Genomic DNA, 24,484 nt, shown 5'->3' on the forward strand with positions numbered 1-24,484 from the left:
AGTGATATAAAAAAATTCAGTCAAATTAATCTCACAAAACTTGGGAGGAGGTACTGATGTAATTGGTCTCGGTTGGAGAACCGGGTTTAATCCATAAAAAACATGAGTTATAAAGTCTCTTTCTTGACTACTGTGAAATTGAACTCACACAGTATGACTGATCCAAGATGGAAACTTGACACGCACAAAACAAGAAAGTGTCTCGTGTTTATAAGGATTTACGATAAAAAAAACAACAACATTGAAATTATAGTAAAAGTTTCAAAGTTATACTCGTAAAAAAGCCATTTTAATGATTTCATCGTTGTTGACAATGACATTGTAACCATGAATCTATTTTTTTAACTGAATAAAAAAACAAAAACACATCTTACAGTGTTTCTCAATCGCTTTGGTACATTTCTCAGATCACAATTGAAATCCTCAAATGTCAAAATCCTCAAATGTCACTTGTGCACATCAAAAAAGCAGTTTCTCATTTCTTTGAACAAGTTGCAAATGCTTTGGTACGTCCATGCAAATGATTACGTACAATTCTCTGCTGTTTCCTACATTATCAATTGCTTATGTGTCATGTTGATCAAAATGTGTTATAATGGGTCTGTTGAATAGTCTCACCCCACACAACATTAGGCATTAGTTCATAGCATAAGTCTTTACATGCAAAATGGTTGAACAAATGTACAGTTTTCCCTCAGGAGATTGTCCTATGTTCACATTTCTACTTTTGTTGTTTTCTTTCCTTTCTGTATCGCAATGACACGGTCTGTCAACAACATACAGTACAAACAGTAAAAGCGTAAATGTGAATCTTGTCCAGTCTCTTGCAATCAAACTCCCACATACACTAAAGGTGTGTAACCTACAATTTACAATAATTGTCATCAAAACTTTATCCATAGTTTACATCAGAACATCTCCAGAGTACACTGTTATATTGACAACATGACTAAGCAAGTCGACTAAGTCTTATATCCGTACACAACAACACACAGACTTGTCATTCTGAAGGCACTGACATGTTCACTGAAACATTATGTACTTTTGAGAGATGAACTGAGGATGTTGAGCAAGAGACGCTTTTCCAGGTAATCCGGTGTTTTGCTATTTGTACGAATTGTTTTGAGAAATGCACTTACTGTTTTACAAATGTCGAGGATGATTCGAGAAATGTACCAAAGCGAATGAGAACAACTGTAAAGGGATTGTAGGCCGAAAAAAATAGAATTTTTTTTCATCACATGTCGTTCCAAAGCTGTATGACTTTATTTTTCCCATGAAACACAAATAGAGGCATTGCAGAATGTCCAGAGAGCTCGTTTTTCATAATAGGGATTAGGGCTGCAATGTAAATATCACTAAAAAAGCACCATAAAAATAGTCCATATGACCCTTGTGCTACATTCCAGTGCTCATCATGTATGAGTTTATTGATTTTCATCTTATAAAAATGATGGGAATTAAAGGAGTAGTTCACTTTTTAAAAAACTTTTGCTGATAATTTACTCACCCCCATGTCATCCAAGATGTCCATGTCTTTCTTTCTTCAGTCGAAAAGAAATTAATGTTTTTGATGAAAACATTCCAGGATTTTTCTCCATATAATGGACTTCAATGGTAGCCAAACGGTTCAAGGTCCAAATGACCGTTTCAGTTCAGCTTCAAAGGGCTTTAAACGATTCCAGACGATGAATAAGGGTCTTATCTAGAGAAACGATCGCTCATTTATAAAATAAATAAAAAAGTTAAAGTTTTATAGGCACAAATGCTCGCCTTGCGAACTCTCCTGTTCGAACTCGTTCATCAAAATGAACGAATCTTTTTTCGAGTCATTGACTCGTTCATCAAAATGAACGAGTTCGAACAGGAGAGTTCGCAAGGCGAGCATTTGTGCCTATAAAACTTTAACTTTTTTATTTATTTTTGAAATGACAGATCGTTTCGCTAGATAAGACCCTTATTCATCGTCTGGTATCGTTTAAAGCACTTTGAAGCTGAACTGAAACGGTCATTTAGACCTTGAACCGTTTGGCTACCATTGAAGTCCATTATATGGAGAAAAATCCTGGAATGTTTTCATCAAAAACATTAATTTCTTTTCGACTGAAGAAAGAAAGACATGGACATCTTGGATGACATGGGGGTGAGTAAATTATCAGCAAAAGTTTTTTAAAAAGTGAACTAATCCTTTAAGAGTACCATGGAAAAATTGCCATAAATCTTCAAAATGAACAACAATTTACATTTTCGAGCAAATTCACCCTTTAAAATGCATTCCTTTCTGTATTGTAAACTGATATATCAATAACTTAATACACATTTCACAAAACTTCCATTAAAAAACATATTAGTTTCAATCTTGTCCACAGCAGGTGATATAGATGTGACTGTGAAGCTAGTGGAGAAAAAACACCATGTATTTCTTCTCGAGTTGTAATGCGTCTCACATACATCAGCTCTTACAATAGTCAATAAATAATACTGATATGGGCAAAAAAGTCAACTGAATATGTTCTGAACACAAGCTGCATCACTTTTCACCACAGATGTCCCAAACATGCAACTTACATTAGCTAATAAGAGTCAAACAACTCCATTCTCAAGATAAGAGACGAACGCATAAGAACAGCTTTGTGTTTCTGTTTATATCAATCCATTTCTTCACAATTCATTTATGTTTTTTATGGAAGTTTCATCGAAGAAGAAGAATTAAACATGCTACTCCATCAAATAATGACATGGATTTCCATTGTTGAATTGCTTGGGCGTAAAAATGTTTCGCTTGGTGCTTTTATTTCATCCTTCAATATTCAGCGTGAAAGAGTTAAATCCCTTCTGGTGCTGTCAGATTATCCTTGGCACAGGAAGGGCTTTCCTCGTGTGGTCCAACAGACTTATTTTTGTGTGGTTTTTTTTTTTTTGTCTAGTTTCCAGTCCAAATATCTAAAAATTCTTAAATCAAGATGCATTTACTAGATGAGTAAAATCCTATATGGTTTTATGTCTTGTTTTATGGGGGGAGGGGTCAAAAAATCTGCTAAAGGGGTAAGAAAAATAAAGATTATTGTAGATTTTCTTGTTTTAAGCAAAAATTCACTTCATTTAGATTTTTACCCCCAGAAAACAAGACATAATATCTTACAGCCAGGGTTTGAAAGTAACACCCGCCAAATGCATGTAAAAATCAACAGTGTCGAATCACGAGCCAATTTGGCTGTTACTTATTATGTTTTCTCACTTTGCTGGGAAAGTTCGTGTAAGACAAATCTGCAGAGATTTAAAGCAAATACTGATCATCATGATCTATTACACACTGCGTATTGCACAGAATCTGCTCATACCTTAGACTGGCTCCTTCTTTAGGTTATTTTAAATGAAACCTGATATTACATTTGCTAGATTAAGCGTTTGGTTCAGTAGGTTAATTGGCAAGAGGCTTGTTGGTTAGTCATTGTTTTGTCTGAAAGTACATTTCATTTATCTAATTTTATAGTGTGACATTGGTCAACATTACGTGTGCTTTATAAATAAAATAAATGAAAATGAAATTAATCTGGCGCACTTGAACACACACGTAATGTCACAGCAATAGTGAAGATTAAAAAGCATTCGATGAACAGAAAAGACATTGTTATTTTCCAACATCCTACATGTTCTGTGTCCTGTATTATAGATCTGTCCTCCTAAAACACATGACTGGTGATGAGGAGGAAAGAGGAAGAAGAGATGCTGGATGACAGGATTTTGTTTGAGTAAGAAATTAATGCACGAAATCCAAATTATATATCTTTTCTTTTTTTTTTTTGGCTAGAAGTAGTTCTGAATGGCCGGTAACTTAAAAATGTAGTAGCCAAATTGGCCGGTGAGTGAAAAAGTTACTTTCAAACCCTGCTTAGGAGCATTTCACTACTTTAGTAAATGATTCTTGATTTAAGACTTTTTTTTGATATTTGGACTGGAAACAACACAAAAACACTGAGTAAAAAAAGCAGTGTTATTACAGTCAGACTATCTTTGGCAAGAAGGGCTTTCCTTGTGTGGTCGAACAGACTGACGTTTAGGACACAAAATCTTAGCGAAGGCCCGGCGAAAGCTACTATGGCAAAGTGGGTACAGAAAAGGGTTAATGGCCGAGTTTAGCCAAAGAAGCCAAAAAGTGACTTCGTACCAATGATGTCCCACACAAGTGCCACTGCAAGCGGCCCGTATGATCATAAGGAGTGTGTACGGTGCCCAACACACCCCAAAAACACACACTATAACTGCTAATGACTTGGCAATCTTCTTATCTCTGGAGAGACGTGCTTGTCCTGCGCTTCTGGCAGGTGCACATGCGTTCGAAGCGTCTTGCGCTCGTATTATCCGCGTTCGTACCCAACGACTCAACAATCCTCGTTTCTTAATAGTGGCTTTCATTGTTAAAGAGACGGAGTGTGTGCTACTGGGATCCCCGCTTGATGACGGCGAAACCTCGTCGTCGTTGTCGTCTCGGATAACGGCGGAAATGGCCGCCGGTTCGCTTGACGAAACCTTGCGCGTTTTAACGAAGAACACAGAAGAGTTTTGTCCGTCTATGACTCTCCAACCGTCCTCTTTCTCGACCTCGATGTTGGCCATGCGAGTCCGGTTCCTTCGCTGGATGTTGAGATAAATGCTAAAGTTGAAGAAGGCCACGGATATGAAAGGAGAGAAGAACTCGAATGTTGACGCGGAGAGAAGAAAGTACCAGGTGCAGTAAAACTCGGCGTAACACTCGTCTTCGGGAACGATGCTTTCTCCGACCAGAAGCTCCCAGAATATAATCGCCGGACCGTAGAGGAGGAACGCTGAAACCCAGACCGCTAACATCTTGAGGACCGCCAGACGAGTGACGCCCTGCTGGGCTCGATACCTCACCTGCGGGATAACACACGTATACGGTCAAAACAACATTTATTCAGACACCTTATCTCACATTATCACAGTTGATTCGCTATAGTTTCGAAAATGGTGATAAAATATGTCAAGAGTTCTCAGATCAGTGGATATTTGACTGGTTTTGTCCGTCCTTCTGATAGACTCTCACACATGAATTATGTTGAATATCTGTCAGCTGTTAAATTTAACTACACAATTAGATAATACCAGTTTAGCTCAACCAGTGACCAAGCAATGCTTCATGTTGTTCAGTCTGTGTGTAAAAAGAGCATTAGCAATTACAGAAAACACACTTCAGCAAAACATGATCAGCTCAAAGTGGAGGAATCATTTTTGGTTTATAAATGTCACTGGTAGTCACTGCATGAAGAGTTTTTGGGTATAATATGTCACAGTTTACTTTATTTTGCTCTCCTCACTTTAATTTACATAAATGAACTATAGTGTCTTGCACACACTAGTAAAAAAAAAAAAAAAATTATATCTGGTGTCTGAATAATTTTTGGTTTGACTGTATATAGATTAACATCCTTCCTTCGGGTCATTTTGACCCGAAACTCATCTTTTAAAGTTTTTCCAAAATCACTTAAATTACTATTTATTTATTATTTATTGATCAAATCTAGAAATTTAAAGATAAATAAAATAAAAAATAACAAAAAATCTCCCCCCAAAAAAGTGCATTAAAATATTATCAAAATGAAATAAAATAAGCTTTCTGTAAAAAAATAAATAAAATTAAGTATAATTTTAGGGCTTCGGATCATTTTGACCCGCGACAGAAAGCTGTGTTACAAAGGATGAGGATTAAAGTCCCATAATAAAATAGCCATAGAACAGTCATAAATTGGCATGGGAGAAATCCCTGGCAGCGATCGCACTCAATAACATCCATCCAGTGTGACTCTCTTCTTCTTCATGATTTATTCAATTCACAGCCTAGAAGTCTGAGCACAGCGGGGGAAAGAACGAGTCTAGTCTATCTCGGCACTGCAGAACTGATGGCTTGCACTGCCAGATAATGATCAGGACTAATGCAGCTGTTATAAGTTAATCAGTGTGTCCGATTATATTAGGAGAATGTGAAATTACAATTTACCGTCAATTGAAAAAACATCAAGACGAGTGACTAAATCACTTTGAGCCACGAATACCGTTTTTCTACCCTGTTCTCATTATGTGTCTGAAGAAACAACTTCCTGCAAAGCTGCTTTGAAACAATTTATATCGTGAAAAATGATGTACAGATAAATATGAGTTGACAAATATATATTTCATAAACCTGACAAGCTGTCGACTGCATTCATAAAAGAGAATGCAAAAATGAAGCATTTTCATAAACGCTCTCAGACTTTTTAACCCCGTAAAGCCTGACGTAAAATAATGGCATGAAAAATAAATCGAACTGTTTATTGAACCTTTAGACAAAATCTTAAATAAAATTGTCAAGTATCATATTTGATACATCAGGCTTTTATGGCTCATATGATATAGTGAGATATGCAGCTGACACTCGAGGAGGAGGAAAAACACCCACGTTTTATTCAGACGCCAAAACTGAGCAAAAACTGTGCATTTTAATGCAGATGCTGATATTTATATGGACAAAAAGTGATGAAAGCTGTAATGTAGATCAATGAGACATTTATAACAATATAGCAGATACTTACATAAAATGCATATAATATCAATATCAATAATTTGTCTTAGTAAGATGATATTTAAACGCTTAGTCTTAAAAACAAAGCTCTGTAGTTTTAAAACATATAATACAATGCAATACAATGAACAAATAAACCTTCGTCAAAAGCCTGATGATCATATTTGATACTATATGATCATATTTGAACATGGTTTTGGTAACACTTTACAATAAGGTTCATTAGTTAACTGCGTTAGTTAGCATGAACTAATAATGAACTGCACTTCTACAGCATTTATTAATCTTTGTTCTAATCCTTTATTAATCCTTGAACTAACAGTGAACAGCTGTATTTTTATTAACTAATATTAACAAACACAGTAACATATGTATTGCTAATGGATAGTTCATATTAGTTAACACATTAACTAATGTTAACTAATGAACCTTGTTGTAATGTGTTACCATGATTTTTATATAATCAAGTAAACCGAAGTTGCTTCAGTCCGGTAATTGTTCATCTTGAAATATTACTAACAAAATAAGTTATTCTTACATTTACTTGATAAAACCAGTGTAGATTTCACAGCATAAAGACACATAAAGCATGAACTGAAGGAGGACGTTTGTACAATTACACTAAAAGACTTTTACTTCATAAAAAACTGTCTAAACTATCAATCAGACGACAGAAGGATCAGATCGTGTCCTAAGTTTTTCAAAGTTTTGATCATGTCATATCAAATATTAACTAATTTTAACTAATGAACCTTGTTGTAATGTTACCATGATTTTTATATAATCAAGTAAACCGTATAGGCCTATATGCTGTGTATAATTATTTAGTATATACTGTATAAATACACACATTTGCATGTATATACTATTTATATATAATTTATATTGTATATAAATATTAATATTTTATGTATAAATAACACATTTTTCTTAAATATATACATGCATGTGTGTGTATTTACACTCACCTAAAGGATTATTAGGAACACCATACTAATACTGTGTTTGACCCCCTTTCGACTTCAGAACTGCCTTAATTCTACGTGGCATTGATTCAACAAGGTGCTGAACGCATTCTTTAGAAATGTTGGCCCATATTGATAGGATAGCATCTTGCAGTTGATGGAGATTTGTGGGATGCACATCCAGGGCACGAAGCTCCCGTTCCACCACATCCCAAAGATGCTCTATTGGGTTGAGATCTGGTGACTGTGGGGGCCATTTTAGTACAGTGAACTCATTGTCATGTTCAAGAAACCAATTTGAAATGATTCGAGCTTTGTGACATGGTGCATTATCCTGCTGGAAGTAGCCATCAGAGGATGGGTACATGGTGGCCATAAAGGGATGGACATGGTCAGAAACAATGCTCAGGTCGGCCATGGCATTTAAACGATGCCCAATTGGCACTAAGGGGCCTAAAGTGTGCCAAGAAAACATCCCCCACACCATTACACCACCACCACCAGCCTGCACAGTGGTAACAAGGCATGATGGATCCATGTTCTCATTCTGTTTACGCCAAATTCTGACTCTACCATCTGAATGTCTCAACAGAAATCGAGACTCATCAGACCAGGCAACGTTTTTCCAGTCTTCAACTGTCCAATTTTGGTGAGCTCTTGCAAATTGTAGCCATTTTTTTCTATTTGTAGTGGAGATGAGTGGTACCCGGTGGGGTCTTCTGCTGTTGTAGCCCATCCGCCTCAAGGTTGTGCGTGTTGTGGCTTCACATACTGGATGTTTTTCCCTTTTCACACCATTCTTTGTAAACCCTAGAAATGGTTGTGCGTGAAAATCCCAGTAACTGAGCAGATTGTGAAATACTCAGACCGGCCCGTCTGGCACCAACAACCATGCCACGCTCAAAATTGCTTAAATCACCTTTCTTTCCCATTCTGACACTCAGTTTGGAGTTCAGGAGATTGTCTTGATCAGGACCACACCCCTAGATGCATTGAAGCAACTGTCATGTGATTGGTTGATTAGATAATTGCATTAATGAGAAATTGAACAGGTGTTCCTAATAATCCTTTAGGTGAGTGTATTATGTAAACACAAACTTTTATTTTGGATGCGCTTAATCGTTGCCCAGTCCTAGGCTGTATATCTTTTGGCATATGCAACTGACAAGCATAATTTCCTCCAGTGATGGACAGTGTGTCAATAAGTGTGTCTTCACCCTACAGCACCTCACTCTCTAGAGTCCCGCCTGAAACACTTTTCATTTCACTCATTTGAAAATCACAATTGAAAAGATGACAACCAGAGAAAGGAATCAGCTATTCGTAAAAGACAGGATTCCTCAAGGGTGTCTTGTTATGAACCAGTTGTGAAATTACTGCAAATAATAGCTGTCTTTAGGGAGTGAGGAACACGAGCACCACATGACAAACATCACAGCAATTTCACACCTTCTATTGCCCTTAAACTGCATTCTGGGGCATCAGAGATGGCAAATACGTTTTGTTGACAAAATGCAGTTATGAAGTGCCATCCCAGCAAGCAATAGCCGTCATTTCACCGTCTCGGTTAGCTATAGACCCGACAGAGTCCGGCTATGAGCAACACACTTCTAGACAAAACAACCTTGAATTTGTCGTTTTTGCCGAAATAACTTGTGAGATGTATGATATTCCTTCCATCATGTAGGCAAAGTCAACAATGATTACAAGGTGTTTGGTTTCATTACTTCGCTTATTTAATTTCTTTGTTATCTTATAGATGACTAGTCTATTCTTAGGCGATGGTTTAGACGTCTATTACATGTTCACTGTTTTTGGACGCTATTAGACGTCTTTTAAACGCAAAATTGCTTTCTGGGACCCCTTCAACAATACTGTTTTAATGGAGGGACAGCTTTTGTAAAGCACGGGTGAATCACATGATTGTATTTTAGCCCAAAATTAGGGTTAGGGATAATTGTTACAGGGTTCGTAAAAGGTGCTTAAATTGCTTGATGTGCTTGAATTTGACATTTAAGTCCTGGAAAACCCTTGAAAAAGCCATATTTATGAAAAGTGCTTGAAAGCTTGAAAGACAATATATGTCAAATTATTGTTTAATTTTATTGATAAACAATCTTTATCACACAAAATCAACGCTGTAACCCATCTGATATAGAGGCATTTTGCATGGCTTTGAACGTGATATTGCTCATATAAATATCCAAGTATATGATGCAGCTTTCATTCTTCAGGTAAATCAAATATTAATGGGGAAAAAATCCGTTTGAATAAGGAAAGTGATGTCTTTGTTATAATATAGTTAAAAGTTTCCACAGTCGTTGCATGAGCTGCGCTTTATTTGTTCCATTTTGTTTTAAGTTTGTTTTTGTTTATCTATTTAACTCTTTTAGAATTTGAAAAATAATAAAGATATTGTCTGATAAGTGAGATCTCTGATTGCAGTCCTTGAAAACCAAAAAAGCAGTGCTTGAAAAGTCCTTAAAAGTCATCCATAAAATTTCATTTTAGTTTCTGTGCGAACCCTGCTGTTATGATAATGCCCATAATATTGTAATGGAAAAACACACTGTGGATTATTCTGTATACAGGACAAAGCAAAGTCAGACATGCTTGTCAAATGCCAAACTGATACCATTACATAAACCGCTACTTTCAATTACTGACAAGTCTTTTTGAAATGTCATTTGGAATTTGAAAAGCATTTCACTCTGTCATTTGGATGATGGATCGTTACTCTTTCAAAAGCCATTACTGATAAAACCTATTGACATGTCATGTTGTCAACAAGAAGTGGCGCCAAACCGGTTACCCCTTAACCGTCAAAGATCAGAGGTGCCCCCAGATAATCGCTGTTCTACCTTCAGTACTCATTTAAACATCACACACTTACTTGATCTGGACTAACTCAGCATCATTAGAAAGATTTAAGACTCCAGCTTCAATATTTGACCACTGTTTGTGATTAAACTGGTTTGCAGTGACATTCATTTCTTAATTTATGCCAGGAGTGCAAAATAATAAATCTGTAACGTTTGCTCCCTTTCGTTGTCACTACGCGTTCCGTCGTGACGACGAATGGGGTTCGCTTAGAAGCCTCTCATCTTCGAAAGAAATAAAACGAGCCAATGGCAAGGAAATGCCCTGGGTCTGTAGCCTGGTTAAAACCAGACCATTCTCAGTTGTTACTGAGTTATGGTCTGGCAAAGCGTCATAGACAAATCATTTCCAGAGGGGCGTCACCAACGGACGTCGCGGATAGACCTAAACCCAATCAGAGCGATGAAGGAGATGACGTATGCAGAGCGGCGGAGAAACATCTCCGAGTGTTGTTCTTTGCTCGGTTTTTAACAAAAAGGAAACGTTCAAATGGTTTAAAACAGACGCGATAGCTGATTGGAACGAGTGATGTTCGACGGCGGCATCCATCTTTGTAATGTAGGCTACAAAATCTGCTTCAAAATCCCAGCGCTGTCGTCATCGTGTAAAGCCCGCCCCAACGCTTCTGATTGGTGCCGCGATTTCGACGGATTGGAAATGAGCTTGAATGAGCTCTTTGCCAGACTAACTTTCAGAGCAAATCTAAATTTGCCGGAAGTTGTCTGGGTTTTCCCAGGCTACTGGGTCTGCGTAATTTGCATGACGTAACTCCCGTGCGGTTCCGAATGTGTTCGCTGACCAGAGCCGCACCAGAGGACGTCGGCGGGCCCGCGATCTCATTGATGAAATCATGTATATCGCCGCATCACAAGGTGAGCTGGAGTCCTCTGGAGATGAGGTCTCGTCTGTGCTGCCATCCTCGGGTGTGCTAGCATAACGAGTCTGATCCGGAGTTGACAGCTATGCTTTCCCGGGCTGCCGCGAGTATCGGGCTTGTGTGGAACCATCCGCCATGTCCGCTGATGATTGGTTTTTGGGGGAGGCAAACCCAAATCCTTTCTACCCGGACGTCGTGAGATCGTGGGAGTTTCCTTTGATTTTTCGACCATGCCCCCTTGGTGTGACAGCCCACTCAGCCCACTGAAACCCCATTCGTCGTCACGACGGAACTCGTAGCCGTCTTCTTGCCACTTCCGCTGTACCGCTGGAACAGCCGAGTTCAGTCTTGGCTCCTCAGCGAAGAAACATCCGCAATATTGCGGCGTCCTTCCTTTTATTCCCACGCGGTGGGGCGGACGTCTCCGTTCCCTACTCAGGGTTATTTTGAATAGAAATCATCACTCATAAAGCAAAGGGGTGGTGATGGCGCAGTGGATAAGACACATGCCTTTGGTGTGAGAGACCCGGGTTCGAATCCACTGTGAGACACCAATGTGTCCCTGAGCAAGACACTTAACCCCTAGTTGCTCCAGAGGCGTGCGACCTCTGACATATATAGCAATTGTAAGTCGCTTTGGATAAAAGCGTCAGCTAAATGAATAAATGTAAATGTAAATGTAAGCATTCATTCACGTCTTCTCCGGTTTATTTGTGTTCACATACATGCAATATACAGCATCCGCCAGGGCTTTTAGTCCAATGGTGCGCATATTTGGAGAAATATCATTATTTCTCCAAATATCACGTTTGTAAAATATTTTGTCAAACAGAATAACATTTCTATTCATATTCTAATAAATTATGCGATCTAAAGAGTTCAAACAGCAAACACTGCGAGGTCTGTGTCTCCTCTTCCTGATTTGCATCAGTAAATGATATCAGCGCGCACAACTGTCAATCATCTCACGTGATCCAACGTGATCATAAAGCAGCCCTTCTGTATGACGCGTCATGTTTACTTTCTCTTTCTAACCTCCGTCGTAACAAAGCTAAAGTAACATCTCTTCACCCTAAACAAGAAACTAATCAATTTAAAATAATAGGGGGATTATTCATGTATAGTGGGATGACAGAGGTGTAAGTTAGATGGCCAAGCATAATGCCCGAATAAAGGCTTTAATGGCTGAATTCAAACAAAAGAATAAGGACAAAAGATTAATGAAGATTAAGATGCAGAGGTGTGAAAGGTTCGCCGATTTACATCAATAGACCATGAATGGGCCAGTTCGCCCCGCCAGACATTATTCAAAGACTGTAAATCGGTGTTTACAGGGCAATAAAATATTCGATATGCATCTTATCAGCCTTCGCAAAAACTTATCCAAAATATCCACTGACATGGTTTTATAATAGGCTTCATAAAACACATAATTTTAGAGATATCACCCTCAGATTTGAAATGAAGCATGACCACAATTGTGGCTACACTTTAGTTGTGGTCATAAGTTCCAATCCTACATTCACATAATATTTTAATACATTTAATATTTGTTGTTTTTGTTTTTATGTTTGAGCTTATATATGTCTGATTAATTTTGAGTCTTGAACTTGAAACTCTCAAGGGTTGGCTTTCTAAATATATGTGTGTTATGTGTCTATTCAGAATGACTTATGAGCAGAAACCTTTTTATTTTTGGGTATGTCATGAATCCATCACTTGCCAAAATTGGGGCTGACAATGAGAACTTCAAAAAGAGCTGAATACCAAATTTATTCGCAAATTGCAATGCATTATGTATGAAGCCACGGAATGCACTCTTTAGATGTCGTTGCATATTAAAGTCACTCCAGATATTCAGTCACAAGCAGCTAAATTACCTTTCAGCACGTCTGCGAGATCTCGTAAGTGTGTTATTGTAGCGCATATCTACGCCTTAATGTTTTTTAACAATTCTGATACTGTATTTCTACGCGGGAAATCAATATTTGCGTTACATAATACTGCTCGGGAATGTGAAAAGGGCTTGAAACGAGGGCTGGGAACTGTGTGTTTTCTTCAGTCCTTCACAGAAGGGCTTCAACGGTTTCTGTGAATGTGAAGAGAGGTTATTTAAGGGACCTCGAGAACCCAAATTCAACATCGTTTTGCTGTTTGCAATGGAGATAAACGCACACATTGAATGAAAAAAATATTGAACTTCCTTCCCCTTCCTTCCTTTTATGATTTCATGAGAAGAGCTGATGTGCAGCCGTGAGGTTTTCAAAGCGTACAGTCACTTCAGATCAGATGCTTTAAACTTCGACGAGCAACTCGCGATATAAACGAGTTAATCGATGGGCAGCTACTCCTTAAAAACTAGTTAGACATGACAAGCTACAAACAAATGACATTAAAGCAATTCATAATTCAATCAGAGCCGTATTTAACTGGCTCAAAAACAAGGGATTTGAATGAATGGATCTTGATTAGGGTGAAACAGATAAATGTACAGTAAAACACATCCGAACGAACTGACTCACTACAACAAATCTATATAAATGCTATATATTAGAGAGAGCATTTTTGGGTAACATTTTATAATACTGTTCCTTCATTAAAGAATATCTACAAAGGAACAAATGAGTAAACCAATATTAACATTCTAGTAACTAACAAGAAACTGATTATTAAGTTAGTAAGTAATAGTGCTCAGTTGAATGTGGTAGTTCACTATTAGCTAATCACTAACTACTATTTTTCATACCTCACTGAGGACTACTATATACACCTGAATAATGCATCATTTATAATAAAAGGTAACGGTAACCCACTAATAATGACTTTTTAATAAAGTTTTACTACATCCTTCTAAAGGTACTAATTTGGATCAGTATTCTGAAGTGAAAAAAAGGATAACTACCGAATATTGACTGAAAAAATTTAAAATAGTAGTTAGTGATTAGCTAAATAGTGAATTACATTCAAGTGAGCGCTATTGCTTACTAATTCATTAATCAGAGTTTCTTGTTCGTTAATGGTAGTTACTAGAATGTTAATGTTGTGTTACTCATTTGTGACCCTGGACCACAAAACCAGTCACTTGGGTCAATTTTTTTAAATTGAGATTAATACATTATCTGAAAGCTGAATAAATAAGCTTTCCATTGATGTACGGTTTGTTAGGATAGGACAATATTTGGTCGAGATGCAACTATTGAACATCTGGAATCTGAGGGTGCAAAAAATTCGAAACATTGAGAAAATCGCCTTTAAAGTTGTGCATTTATGTTCAAGATTGTGCTGCATCCACTCACAAATATAAATGTTTAATATATTTATACGGTAGGAAATTTACAAAATATCTTCATGGAACATGATCTTTACTTAATATCCTAATGATTTTTGGCATAAAAGAAAAATCGATAATTTTGACCCATGTGATGTAGTGTTGGCTATTGCCACAGATATACCAGTGCAACTTATGACTGGTTTTGTCACATTTGTTCCTAGTTCTTCATTAATGAAGGAACAGTATTGTAAAGTGTTACCCATTTCTGATTGCGGACGTACAAATAAAGTAGCTTGCTACTGAAAAGGTGGTTATTTTACTCAGATCACCAATTAAACCGTAACATAAAGACATCCAATCTCTGGATTCCTGACAGTTTGCCTGTTTTAGACGTGACTTTTGGCCGTGTGGTTTTCATCTGAAGCCTCTCTCAGGATGAAAAGGTCAGAAATGGGGGAAGTTTTGTTTCAGTCGCTCACCGTGAGTCATTACAGTCCATAGATTTGCTGGCAGCTTCTCATGTGTTTAAAATACCCCTGAATACAGTCATGCCACTACAGATATGCAATCAAATGAGTGTCACGTGACACGTATATGCAACAATACAGTTGTGCAATGCAGAACTAATGAGTACGTCCTGGACTTAAAACATTCGTGACAAAGCAAACCTAGTGAGCGACCCACGTGGGGAAGCGTTTCAAGGCATTGCATGTGCACTTCTGACACAAAAAACCTGCTCTAAAAGACTATCATAATTGCTGAATAAAATACAATTTGTTGAATTATGTGTTTAATTCTCAGATGAATTTCAGGGTTAGAATAATGGCCAGTGACAGAAGAACATGTTTTCTGCTACATCTGTGGGTGTTTTAATGCATCTACACAGTTTTATTTATAAACTTGTGCTCTTGAAAAGCTCTTTGACATTAAATGTATTTGTACCACTACTGTCAAATCGATTATTCACGATTAATTGCATCTAACATAAAACTTTGTTTATATAATATATGAGTGTGTATATAATATATATATGTATAGACACCCCCCCCCACACACACACATACACATATGTGTGTGTGTGTGTGTACACACATATTATAAAAACAAACTTCTGTTAGATACGATTAATCGCGATTAATCGGTTTTGACAGCACTATTAATAATAATAATAATAATTTTTATTTATATAGCGCCTTTTCCAGGGCTCAAGGACGCTTAATTTGTATATATATATTTGAACTAATTTGTATACCTTTATATTTTAACATCTTTTTCCACTATAACTCCTCATTCTTATTTTGGGGAAAAACTGTACAGAAAGGTTTTTTTTATTTTTTTTATTTTAACTTAGGATCATCGAATTAGGTTATTATAGGCCTTTTTTTTGTGCAAATTAGTGCTGGGTAATTATACGACCATGAAATGACCAAATTCTACGGCAGCTTTGCATATATACTGTAAAACATCTTAAACTGGTCACTTACGAGGTTCGTTTCAGTTCGGATGTAGACAGCAAACCAGCTCAATTGGTTTTGTAACAGAATTTTTTATATCCTACTGGTCTTAATGTTGAGTCACTATGAAGTATGAATATAAATTGATGATGCTGATAGTCCGTGACTAACATAGCGGATATTGCACTGAACAATTCATGATCATAGAGTGGTTGAACGCTGGACTCGTTCACTTATTATTCATCTGATTGCAATAACACTGACGTCAGCGTCTTGTGCGTTTCTTAAACAACTCATTCGTTTCAAACAAAGGGAAATTTGCAGTGAATTATCTGAGACACATGGCAAAACCGGTGCGTGTTTGTGTTAAATAAACTGCAATATCTGAAGAACATAAAATGTTGTGTGCAACTCTACAGACAAATAATGGGTTGCAAACCCTTTAAATATTGCAATTTTACTTTAATATGCACACAAACAAGTTTTGCTTGGTGTCTCAAATGATGCACAGGAAATTTCCCTTAGTTTGGAACGGGAACACTTTACAATAAGGTTCATTAGTCAACATTAGTTAATATATTACTAACATGAACTGAGCAATACATTTGTGACAGTATTTATTAATCTTTGTTAATATTAGTAAATACAAATCCAGCTGTTCATGTTAGTTCACAGTGCAGTAACTAATGTTAACAAATACAACCTTTGATTTGAATAATTTATTAGTAAATGTTGAAAGTAATATTAACTAATATTAATAAATGCTGAAGAAGTATCGTTCATTCTTAGTTCATGTTAACTAATGAACCTTAAAGTGTTACAAATGAGTTCACAAAACTCACAAGATAAAAGTGAAACTGGATTTTTGTTGAGAAAAAATGACTTGTGTGTGATTGAGAAAAGTTTCTGGTAGGAGGGTATAGGCTCCTTTATGAAAAGTTCTTTCATTTCAATGCAAAATTGCTATGTTTTTTTCTTTTGAAGAAAGTATATGCCAAAATTCACAAGAGAAAACCTCTTTTGTAGCTTGTCAGAGACTAAAAGACATCAAAATATAGGAAATTACGAACCCCTGTTGTGGTAAAAAGATTTTTTTTTTTTGGTGTATATAGCTTCTGCATTTTTTATGTCTGTTTCTCAAACTTATTTTCAATGATGCAACAGGCTAGAAACTGAGATAAAAAAAAACTAACAATCAAAAACATCTTTTTGTGTGTGTTAAACTCCCTGTGAAATCTCCCTGGATGATTCACAAGACAAGTCTTCAATTTCAAGTTCTCACACACTTCATATATTTGAGTCTTTGACAAGCTACAATTAAGGTTTTCTGGGGGTTTTTAACTGACTCTGTGCTGTTTGTCAAAGTGTTGTTTTTTGGTTAATTGCATGAAAAACCAATGGGTTTTAATTTGACTCCAACACAATCGATCTAACCCTAGCCTTTCCAAAACACATCTATGTGGCGAAACTTTTTGCACGCACATTCAAGAGAAAAAGTCGCTAAATTTCAAGAAGAAATAAAGTGTTCACAGTGTTTCAATCGAGTGACGCAACAACCTGGATTCTACGAAAGCGTATTGCATTCACTTGAAGAAAAAAAAAATCCACTCTGTTTTTCTGAATTAACGAGTTAATTATCTCAGAATTAACGAGATAATTTTTCATGGAAAAAAGGTTTTTGCTCTGTTTTTCTGAATTAACGAGTTCATTATCTCAGAATTATGAGATACATTTTTCTTGAAAAACATTTTTTTCACTGAATTTCATGAATTAATGAGTTATTCATAATTTTGAGATAATTAAGTCACACACACACACACACACCTCGACACTTGGTCAGGTGGAACCGGGGATTAAACCACCAACCTTTTGGTTTGTAGACAACACTGCCGCCCCATTTATAAATAACTGGCCTTTAAAAATAAAAATCTGCCTGGGAATGGGAGTTTAACACAGCGGTGTCCTGACTTATGACCCCTGTATTTTAAGGAAGAACATTTATTTATTTACGATACATTATTCATTCACAAAGAAAATTGGTGTCCTTAAAGGTTGGATTTTTCCTCTTTTTTTTAATTAAGGCATTAAGATCAATTTCCAAAAGATCATTTTTTATTCCTCTTTTTAGTCAACTTTAGCATGGATGTGTTCACTTATGCGAAGCACTGTATATATATATATATATATATATATATATATATACATACATATATGTATGTGTGTGTGTGTGTGTGTTTTTGAGCATGAATGTGTTATTTAGGGCTGACAATTAATCCAGATGTCACAAAATGGCAAGTTACCAAACCTAACAACAAAAGCAATGCTGAAACGGTGTAAATACAGCTGGAAAACAATGAAAAATCAACCTTATTAATTATCCATGCCCCAGTGCATGATGGGAATACCAGTATTAGAAAAGTTAAGTAGGTTTTAATTAATTTTATATCGTTGATATTTAGGCTTTAATTTCTACAAGCTTGAGTTGAGTGCTAATATAGGATTTGCTTTGTTTTTTAATTATTGCCTGAACTACCTCTTTCATGTAGAAATTACATTTGTTTTTTTCTGTAGCATTTACTTCACCACAGAATCATTTGTTATCAGTGTTTATAGTACACAGTAAAAAACGTTGGGTTATTTTTTTTAACCCAACCGTTGGGATGCACGTATTTGCTCACTATGTTGGGTTCACTGTAAAAAGTGTTGAGTTCACTTAAAAAAAAAAGTGTAAACCTGTTGCTGAAGTAAATAAACTGAATGCTTAATTGAAAAAATTAAGTTATGTGAACTTATTATTATTATTTTTTTATTTAGCATGAAGTTTATTTACTTAATAATTTTAAGGCAATTTTTTTAAGTTAAGTCAACTGATCACTTTTTACAGTGCTGTTTCCAACAATGTTGGGTCATTTTTAAAATTGTTGGGTAATTTCTAGTAATAACCCGGCTGTTTGGTTAACTGTTGGGATGTTGTATGTACACTTGTGTATTTTGAATTTATGTACACAATAATGTATATAAACATTAAATTCTAGACTCCCCAATGTTTAGTTTGTAATTTTAAAATATATCTGTTGAGACATATTTATTGTTTTATATAAATGAAATCAAATTAAAATAATGTCATAAATAAAAACAAATAGTTAACCTCACTGTTGGGTTACTTTTAACCCAATGCATTGGGTTAAAATATTCCACAGTTGGGAAGGTGCTATACCACCCCATAGTTGGGTTACTCGTTGGCTTATTTTGAACCCAACATTATTAAGTGAGTAGGCTAGTGTTGATACTCACAGCTCTGGTAACGGACAGGAATCGATCGTAGCTGATTAAAACGATATTGAAGACTGACGCTGTGCACAACAGGTAGTCCATCACGAGCCACAGCTTACAGAGTCCTCGACCCAGCATCCACCGGCCCGTCAAGATGTAGGGCATGTAGACCGGGATGCAGAACGCCCCTGCAAAGAGACACATTTTACCGTATTATACGGATGTCACGTAGGCTGGTTATAATAAGGCTTGCATTAATAACCACACGCTTCTCCTGGACGGGATCTAATAGGCCCTTTAGAGCATCAATTCAAGGGATCGTGTCATGAAGGAGTCTCTTCACAATATGACCGATAAACCCGAGCCATTATCAGAAAGCCATCGAGTAGCAAAGGGAGCGCTGACTCTTTTCTGTACCTGGAAGCATCAAGAGAAAGCTCTTTCACAAAGGCATACAAAGCAGCAATCCTCGTCTTTGAAGGACGCTGAGATGTCACATCTATCGTTCTGCCAAATATACAGAGCTTTTTTCAGCTGGTTGGCATTTGAGAAGAAAAAAGCAGCGCTCGGTTGGACTCTTTTATCTAAACGGCGTGGGCTTGTTTTCAGGAAGAGTTGCGTTCTCCTCTCTCGCCAGTGAAGATATAACCAAGTTGTTGGGGTTTTTTTCAAGGGACTTCCACTGTAAAGCCTCGAGCACTATATACCGTCAAACCAACATTTATTCAGACACCTTTTCTCACATTATCACAGTTTATTCCCTATAGTTTAGAAAATGGTAATAAAACATGAAGGATATTTTGACTGGTTTTGTCCGTCCTTCTGTTAGACTCTCACACATGAATTATGTTGAATATCTGTCAGCTGTTAAATTTAACTACACAATTAGATAATACCAGATTAGCTCAACCAGTGACCAAGCAATGCTTCATGTTGTTCAGTCTGTGTGTAAAAAGAGCATTAGCAATTACAGAAAACACACTTCAGCAAAACATGATCAGCTCAAAGTGGAGGAATCATTTTTGGTCACAAATTTGTATAAATGTTACTGGTAGTCACTGTATGAAGAATATTTGGGTATAATATGTCACAGTTTACTTTAGTTTTCTAGCCTGGCTAACGTCAGACCACATTGACATTGAGACGTTGACTGGGAACCACATGTTCATTTTCTCGTATTTGAGGCGTGGTTTACGAATGCCCAGAGCCGTTTATTGGGTGCTACGAATGTCTATCAAATGCGCCTGTACGTAGCTCATAGCCAATCGTTTCAGTTATACCAGATGACGTATGTAGAGCGACAGAAATTAGACGAGGAAGAAGACGATGGGTCAGAGATTTATTTGCGTTCTAAACTACTTAGAACAATATCCAAGGCTGCATCGAAAGGTAACTTCGCGTCTGCTGCCATGTTGGATCCATCGGTATAAACAAACTGCCTCAATGTGTCGCATAGACGTCGTCATCGTCTTGCTGCTCCCTCCCCGTTCTGTGATTGGTCCCCACGCTGAGGCGAAAATCTGGTCCATGGTATCCAGACCATAGATATCCATAATAAAGGCTAGATGTCTTAAGGCGGAGTCTCTATCGCCATCACCGGCGGCCATCTTGTCACAGGCAAGCTTTCTGGCGGGCTCTGCGGTGCCTGATGTAAGATGAGTGATCAGCACGAACACAAATACTCTTATCTCGTTGAAATCTTGACGGATTTACAAACGGTTTGGTTTCTTACAAACGTTATTAACGTGGGTATAATTCTGGATGATTATTTATTGATACACTTATTATTCATAAGTGTGCAGTGTCATAACTACATCTCTGACGTTTATAACAAACCAAACCGTTTGAAAATCGGTAGAAAATTGAGCAAGTTATGGTTATTTAAAAAGTACATGCACCATTAAAACACAATGTAGAGTGAGCGAGCTGCCTGTCACAAGATGGCCGCCAGGTGCGGACGTCGACCTCCATTGGCCAGCAGCGCGGACGAGACATCTAGCCTTTATTATGGATATCTATGATCCAGACTGCCTAGCAGCGTGAATAAAATCGCGTTGCGCAAAGGCAGCATGAGGAAACCCAGGCTATTAGTTTTCAATCCTCACTTACATAAATGAACTATAGTGTCCTGCACACACTAGTAAAAAAAATCTCAAAAATGATATCTGGGGTCTGAATAGTTTTTGGCTTGCCAGTCCATGGGCAGAGCACTAATGCCTGTGAGCCACACACACACACTCGCACACACACAGAAGAAACACATCTCCAAATGAACCGCAGAGAGGATCTCGTCTCTTAATCCAAGCCAATGATTTGTGAATCTAGAACACAACAGAAGACAGGGTTCGTAACTTCGTACAAGGTGCTTAAAGTGCTTGAATTAGACTTTTTGAAATTTAAGTTCTGGAAAACCCTTGAAAAAAAGCCAAATTCATGAAGAGGTCATTGAGAAGGGCTTGAATTATCAAAAAACAATATATATGAAATCAGTGCTTAATTTTTTCGATGAAACAATATGTTCATGCAAAATTAACGCTGCAGCCCGTCTGATAAAGATCTAAAGACATTTCGCATGGCTATGAGCGTGATATTGCTCATATTAATATCCAACTATATGATCCGTCTTTCATTCTTCAGGTCAATCAAATATTAATGGAGAAAAAAATCAGTTTGAAAAAGGAAAGCGATATCTTTGTCATAGTTTCCTTTCAATGGTTAAAGTTTCCACAGTCATTGCATCTGCTGCACTTTATTCATACCATTTTGTTTTATTAGTTTATTTTTATTAATCTGTTTACCTTTTTAGATTTTGAAAGATGATAATAAAGATATTGTTTGATAAGTGAGATCTCTAATTGTAGTCCTTGAAAGTCCTGGAATTTCATTTTACAGTGTCTGTGTCTGTAAACCTAAGAAAGCATTGCAAGAACATAAACATAAATGACAATAACGCATGGACCATTGAGACGTTTGGATCTAGTTAGCTTTAGGTCAAGCATTGTGAGGGTTTCTTTGCCCAATATGATGATATTATTCAAAAACAAAGGAGACAAATGCATATTTCACACAATATTTACTTGAAAATTTACAAACAAAAAGAAAACAGAATAGAATATGTTTATATGTAGACTGGTTATCAGACCAATGCACTAATGATAGAATTACAAGCAAATAAAAATAAATAACTCAATTTAATTGCACTGTCTCTGTGGATTTGAGAGGTTTGACCTGCTGGTCTTGTGTTCCTGGCCGGAAGTGATCTTTATTTTCTTGAGAGTGGTCTAATCACTCTTTTAGCTTTCAAGACGAGGTCAGAGAAATGTGGTTTAATTAAAAATCCACACGGACTCCATTTCCTACAAATCGATGATAGCACTGCAAGCCCTCTGTGATCAGGGTTATGAATGGACATGCACTCTACAAATGACAAGAATTTACATTCATCATTTAACATCCTGACGAGTAATGACTTGCAAAACTTGGCAAGAAAGCAATGCACTATAACTAGAATAATATATTAATTGTTGATCGACCATTGAATTAAAACAGAAGTGCTAGTTTCAAAATATACAGTCAAACCAAAAATTATTCAGACACCAGATATCTTTTTTTATTTTTTTTACTAGTGTAATCAGGACACTATAGTTCATTTATGTAAGTGAGGAGAGCAAAATAAAGTAAACTGTGACATATTATACCCAAATATTCTTCATACAGTGACTACCAGTGACATTTATAAACCAGAAATGATTCCTCCACTTTGAGCTGATCATGTTTTGCTGAAGTGTGTTTTCTGTAATTGCTAATGCTCTTTTCACACACAGACTGAACAACATGAAGCATTGCTTGGTCACTGGTTTAGCTAAACTGGTATTATCTAATTGTGTAGTTAAATTTAACAGCTGACAGATATTCAACATAATTCATGTGTGAGAGTCTAACAGAAGGACGGACAAAACCAGTCAAATATCCACTGAGTTCTTGACATGTTTTATTACCATTTTCTAAACTATAGCGAATAAACTGTGATAATGTGAGAAAATGTGACTGAATAAATGTTGGTTTGATGGAGTATGGATAAAACTTAAATTTAGTAAATTTTGAGTAAATATTGTGCAAAACTAACATTTAATTTCAGCAATTTTGTGCATATCTGATTTTCTGCTATGAAATATCATTATGCACTGTAGATATCAGTGTTTGCATGCCCAGTGCATCTGTTTGATCGATCTGGCATTAGAGGAAGTCTAATCTATACAACTTGTCATTCGGGTGTTTGTCAGAGCCGATATTCCCAAACATCTCATTGGCATTTACAGTGAGCATTGATCCTATAGAAGAAAGGGGTTCGTACAGTCAAATCAACATGTATTCAGACACCTTCAACATTTCTCACATTATCACAGTTTATTCGCTATAGTTTAGAAAATGGTAATAAAACATGTCAAGAACTCAGTGGATATTTGACTGGTTTTGTCCGTCCTTCTGTTAGACTCTCACACATGAATTATGTTGAATATCTGTCAGCTGTTAAATTTAACTTCACAATTAGATAATACCAGTTTAGCTCAACCAGTGACCAAGCAATGCTTCATGTTGTTCAGTGTGTGTGTAAAAAGAGCATTAGCAATTACAGAAAACACACTTCAGCAAAACATGATCAGCTCAAAGTGGAGGAATCATTTTTGGTTTATAAATGTCACTGGTAGTCACTGTATGAAGAATATTTGGGTATAATATGTCACAGTTTAATTTATTTTGCTCTCCTCACTTACAGAAATGAACTATAGTGTCCTGATCACACTAGTAATGGGGTATTGTATATTCACATGCACAATAGCAATGCAAAAAAATAAGAATTTGAAGAATTAAATACATACCAACAAGGAAATCTGAGATAGCCAAATTAAGGAAGAAGTAATTGCATTGATTTCTGAGGCTCTTGTCCACGATGAAAGCGAGAATAACCAACGCGTTCCCGCCGACCACCACGACCACCAGGATCGTCATCAGGATCGCCAGGATAACCATCGTGATCCCGGGGAAAGGAGCCGCATCCGAGCTCACGGTCGAGTTGGAGCTGGTAGAGTTGAAACAGGTAACCATCGTCAGATCGAGGACATGTGGAGAGCCAGCAACAGGTCTGAAGTCATCATGTGAACCCGAGGACGAGTGAGGAGTTTTCAT

The 24,484-nt window shown here is 36.8% G+C and overlaps 1 protein-coding gene across 1 annotated transcript; it reads right to left on the reverse strand.

The window, feature by feature from the left end:
• Positions 1-4,003: 4,003 nt before the first annotated feature.
• Positions 4,004-24,484, reverse strand: LOC130073580 (histamine H3 receptor). The gene is made up of 3 exons (XM_056239093.1): positions 24,178-24,484; positions 19,319-19,485; positions 4,004-4,896 (listed from the first exon to the last, which is right to left on the reverse strand). The coding sequence occupies exons 1-3, from the start codon at positions 24,482-24,484 to the stop codon at positions 4,009-4,011; spliced, it is 1,362 nt and encodes a 453-aa protein (XP_056095068.1). The 3' UTR covers positions 4,004-4,008.

This window comes from Rhinichthys klamathensis, unplaced genomic scaffold (genome assembly GCF_029890125.1).
Source record: "Rhinichthys klamathensis goyatoka isolate OS25496 unplaced genomic scaffold, OSU_Roscu_1.1 h1tg000552l_1, whole genome shotgun sequence".
NCBI lineage: Eukaryota > Metazoa > Chordata > Actinopteri > Cypriniformes > Leuciscidae > Rhinichthys > Rhinichthys klamathensis.